The sequence below is a fragment of the Cynocephalus volans genome, chromosome 1 (genome assembly GCF_027409185.1).
Source record: "Cynocephalus volans isolate mCynVol1 chromosome 1, mCynVol1.pri, whole genome shotgun sequence".
Taxonomy (NCBI): Eukaryota; Metazoa; Chordata; class Mammalia; order Dermoptera; family Cynocephalidae; genus Cynocephalus; species Cynocephalus volans.
Window position 1 is genome coordinate 290495007 of NC_084460.1, and position 4557 is coordinate 290499563.

At 37.0% G+C, this 4557-nt stretch overlaps 1 protein-coding gene across 2 annotated transcripts; it reads left to right on the forward strand.

The window, feature by feature from the left end:
• The first annotated feature begins 701 nt into the window (after positions 1 to 701).
• CCL20 (C-C motif chemokine ligand 20) lies at positions 702 to 3887 on the forward strand. 2 transcript variants are annotated; one of them, XM_063077575.1, is made up of 4 exons: positions 702 to 809; positions 1879 to 1993; positions 2727 to 2804; positions 3471 to 3887. In XM_063077575.1, exons 1-4 carry the CDS (start codon positions 731 to 733, stop codon positions 3490 to 3492), a joined length of 294 nt encoding a protein of 97 aa, XP_062933645.1. In that variant the 5' UTR covers positions 702 to 730; the 3' UTR covers positions 3493 to 3887. The 2 variants fall into 2 exon arrangements, with proteins under 2 accessions (XP_062933645.1, XP_062933652.1); XM_063077582.1 differs by having other exon boundaries at positions 1882 to 1993.
• The last annotated feature ends 670 nt before the right edge of the window (positions 3888 to 4557 follow it).

Sequence of the window (4557 nt, forward strand, 5' to 3'; positions counted from 1 at the left end):
ACAATATTGATTAGAGCTGTTTAAATGTATAAGATTTTTAGAAGAGTTGACAAATCAAGATGACACTAAGACTTGAGTCTCACTTAAAGGCTGATATTTTCACCATAACTGAAACACTACTACGGCATTGTTACATTATCTGCTCTGAATGCTACTCTAGAAATTCGGGCTCTTCTTTGTGACCTCTGAGCATCAATCATGCACTTGTAAATGCATACCTGAGTATGCCTGGCATCCCTCTTTATCATAACTCCCCTTCTCTGTCTGGCTCTGCAAGGCAAACAGGGTATAACAATAGGAGTGCTGGAATGTTCCTGTATGGGGCTGACCTTTGTATCACTGTTAATCCTCTATTTTCAGAGGCAAGAGAGATTAAATTAAAACTGAACTGAAGCCTTTTCTTGGCCATAGGCTGACCTGCTTTTCCTCTTTGCAAATCCAAACGATTTAGCAAGATTCTCCTCTTCTCAACCCCCAACAAACCTTCCACCCTGAACTTCACACCTTCCCAACGTTAGGGAAAGGCAGGAAGTTTTCCCTGTGGGTTTTCTTTGTGACGACATGATGGGGCAGGTCGATCAGTGGGGAAAACCCCATGTGAGAACACGCCTTCTGTGTACATTCCCAATATTTGGTATAAATAAGGCCATCTAGGCTGCTATCAGAGCATAACAGCACTCCCAAGGCACTGGGTATGCAAGACTGAGCATATCTATTCCTTGAGCTGAAAATGATGTGCAGAAGCAAGAGTTTGCTGCTGGCTGCTTTGATGTCAGTACTGCTCCTCCACCTCTGCAGCGAGTCAGAAGGTAAGTGCCTCTCTTTCTGTTAGCGCGGGAGGAAGAACTGTTTTCATTTTCCTCTAAGCCATGTACTCATCTGGGGTTCTAAGGGATGGAATCCTTGTGGAAAGTCTGCAAGGAGAAGTAATGGGAATTGTTATCTCATAGGTGCGTGGTGGAGGGAAGGGTTGGAGCTGCCAATGTGGCTTTCCTCTCTGCTATCAATCCCTGCAGAGTTTGGGAGTGGCAGGCTCTTAGAGACGCCTGAACTTCAGGACAAAGAAAAAGTGCTGTTTCTGGGAGTGCTGTAAATTGTGTAACATTACCAGTAAATGGGTCCCTCTGAAATGTAGATAACAATGCCACTTTTTGGACTGAATTTTCTCACCTCTCAACTAAATAGCTTTAGTAAAGCTTAAAATTCATCCTTTCGTGGCAGGTTATGGTACCTGACTTCATCATACCCACAAGGCCTTGGAGACATTGTTTGTCAACTATGAAATAACATTTATCTCTTACCTTATGACAGGTTGGAATTTAACTCAGGGGAGTGGCCAGGAATTGCTTTATTACTGTACATCACTTTTAGCAACAGGTGCATTCCTGAAAATGCACATGTTGAACCTAAAAGTCAATTTTCTTTTGTAACCTCACTTACTTATACTCAGTGCCTAGATAATAGATTAAATCTGCCAGTGTATTCATTTTCTGAATCTGGAAAGTTATCTATAGGGATTTCTTCAAGTGATGATGCTGGTGGGAAGATTCTGGAGTGATTGTAGTGAACTGAAATGACACATTGTCAATTTGTGTACTCCACTTATGCAAAGTTATGTGTCTCCAAACTGTATTATTGAACCAAAACTTTCTAGCACAGACACTATTTTTTAAGAGAACTGGGAGCTGAATCTCAAAGTTTAAGTTGAATCTCAAAAACCCCATATAGGTTTCGACAACATGAAACTCTTCCACTAAATAGTTTATTTACCAAATAAGTCAGAGCCACTAGACTTTACACAACTTCAGACAGTTCCATAATACTAATCGTAAGATAAGTGCATTTAAGCGCACTCAATACTGTTCATTTCTCTTTTAGCAGCAAGTAACTTTGACTGCTGCCTCCGATATACAGAACATGTTCTTCATCCCAAATTTATTGTGGGTTTCACACAGCAGCTGGCCAACGAAGCTTGTGACATCGATGCTATCATGTAAGTTATTAGTTATTTCAGTTCAATTGTATCAGGAATACATGGGAATTTCAGGTATAAAAATTTTTGCCTCTTTGGAGTTCATTGAGAAATTACTGACATGGCAAAGATAGCTTTGTTTTAGTAGGAGCTCTCTACTTCAAAGTTTACTGTAAATAGTACAGGAATATGGAAAAAGCTTAGTTTTTTCTTGTAAAAAGAAACAGTATAGGGCAAAAATCACTTTCTGAGATAAACTTATAGGCTATTAAAATACTATCTCAGGAAACTATGGGAGATGTATATTTTGAAATGAGCATCTTTCACTAGAAAATGGTTGGAGCTACCAGCAAAATCTCAGACTAATTACACTCTCACATACGATATTCTTGATTCATAGAGAATATTCCATTTTGGAATGATGTAAATTATTTATCAGATATATACATACTACATGTAACCACCAGCTGCAAAATTAAATGACAATTCTGGGACTATGTCTTCTGCCATTGTATAATCGCTTGTTACATTGTGGAGAAAATCAGGGAGAATCACTTAGATTTCTTGTCAGGCTTTCTCAGGAGCATTTTTTTTTTTTTTGCATTTTATTTCGCCTCTGTAGCTGAAGTGTTTGTTGTTTAGAGCAATCAGGTGGAATATAAAATTTCCATTGCATGTTCTGTGAAAAAAAAAAAAAAAAACCCAAAACATTTAAAATCTCATTAAACACAAATCAAATTTTCTGATTTTGCAGCTTTCATACCAAGAAGAAGTTCGCTATATGTGCAGATCCAAAGAAGAATTGGGTGAAACAAGCTGTGCATATCCTCAGGTATGGAATATTGATGACCAATTAGCCTCTCTTCAAATGTTTGGGGAAAGAACATGCAAAGGGGTGGACCACAGGCTTGCTGGGATTCTGTAGCCTAAGCGCTGTGAAATTTTTAAAAGGGAAATTTGAGTTAAATCATGAAAAGAAAGAATTCATTTTTTCCACTTATAGATCCACCATCATCACTATTATTTTAATTTAGTGATTTTTCACAGGATGTATTAGATTCCTCTATGCACTTAATAGTCACTAGCTCCTTGATTCTTGTTGCAAAGGTGCCTCCTATTTATATAATTTACAGACTACTTAACTTTTGGTTGTTTGTTAAAAACTGAAAAATAAATGTTAGTTAAAAAGAGATCAATGGTTCTTATCTACGTTGATAGTAGTAGAGAGCACCATTTTATCAATGGACAGAAGGCACCTAACACCAGTGTGTCATGGACACTAAACTTGGAGACAGAAGACAGTTGTTCATATCCTGTTTCTGTCATTGACTAGCTGAATTATATAGTAGGCAAGGCCCATCCTTTCTAAACCTCGATTTCCTCATATGGGCTCTGAGCTGCTTGTCATTGCAACATGACATTAAGGGCATGTGAATCAACCTTCAGGTACTTTGGTTACACTTTCTTTGCTTACGCTTTTCTTCTTTTTTCTCCACAGTCTAAGAGTCAAGAAAATGTAAAAACTAATGCTCTTCTGGAATGGAATTGGACACAGCCCAAGAATAAAAAGAACCTAGTTGGTGGTTTTACTGGCACAACGTTGAGGGTTTAGTAATTACCTGATCTGTGCCTCCTTGGACTTGTCCAGTTAATGAAGTTGATACATATTGCATCTTAGTTTGCTTTCTTTAAGCATCATGTTGGAGTTAAACTCTTCTATGTTAAGTTATTTATAGCTGTAGGTTTTCTGTGTTGAGCTATTTAATATTAATTTCCCATAAGCTATTTGTTTAGTGCAAGGTATAAAATTATGTTTTGGGGGACTAAGATTATATGGGTATTCTTGCAAGCAACAAGCTATTTTTTTAAAAAACTATTTAACATTCTTCTGTTTATATAGTTTTATCTCCTATAATAAAAGAGCAAATGTTAATGAGAAGGGTAAATATTGAAAATAAAAAAAGAACCAAAAAGTTGTTTGTTGATCAAATATCATTTATTAATATCATTCATTCAAATGTATATTGAAAACATTTAAAGGCACAGTAAATATGAAAATTTTTTGAAAAATTGTATTCCCCACTTACTTCTGCTTGGATGTTCCCTTTATTTCTGTCCCTCATGGTCCTGGACTTAATTCTTTATAAATTATAATATAAAGGTTGTTCTTTTTTTATTCAAAGTCATCCAAACCAAAAATTAGAAAGATCCTGTATCTGAGATCCACAGCCCAGTGTCTATCCATATAAAACTTTTTTTAAAATAAAAAAGAGTACCTTTATACTGTGTGACTCCGGGGATACAACAACCATTTAGAAAATACCTTGAGAAATCACTCAGTTCATCTTTCTGTCATCAGCCAGGATCCTAGGAATGATCATCGCAGCATAGGGACATTTCTCCAAAGTCCTTCTGAGTGATCTTTAAGCAGTTTCAAAAAGGAAAATGACTGCTCACAGGGTTCTTAGAAACTGACTGCCTCATTAACCAGAGGGGAGACTTCAAATACGTGAAGGCTAGCAAAAACCCAGCAATAAGATGAAAGGACCTTGACCCACATAGTTGCTGTCACAAAAGTTCATGGA

What these genes read in the sequence shown, in the direction of transcription:
- CCL20 (XM_063077575.1), top strand. Translation starts at nt 731, where the DNA reads ATGATGTGCAGAAGCAAGAGTTTGCTGCTGGCTGCTTTGATGTCAGTA. An exon ending in CCTCTGCAGCGAGTCAGAAG is followed by an intron (nt 810 to 1,878) that starts GTAAGTGCCTCT and finishes TTTCTCTTTTAG; the next exon opens with CAGCAAGTAACTTTGACTGC. An exon ending in TGTGACATCGATGCTATCAT is followed by an intron (nt 1,994 to 2,726) that starts GTAAGTTATTAG and finishes CTGATTTTGCAG; the next exon opens with CTTTCATACCAAGAAGAAGT.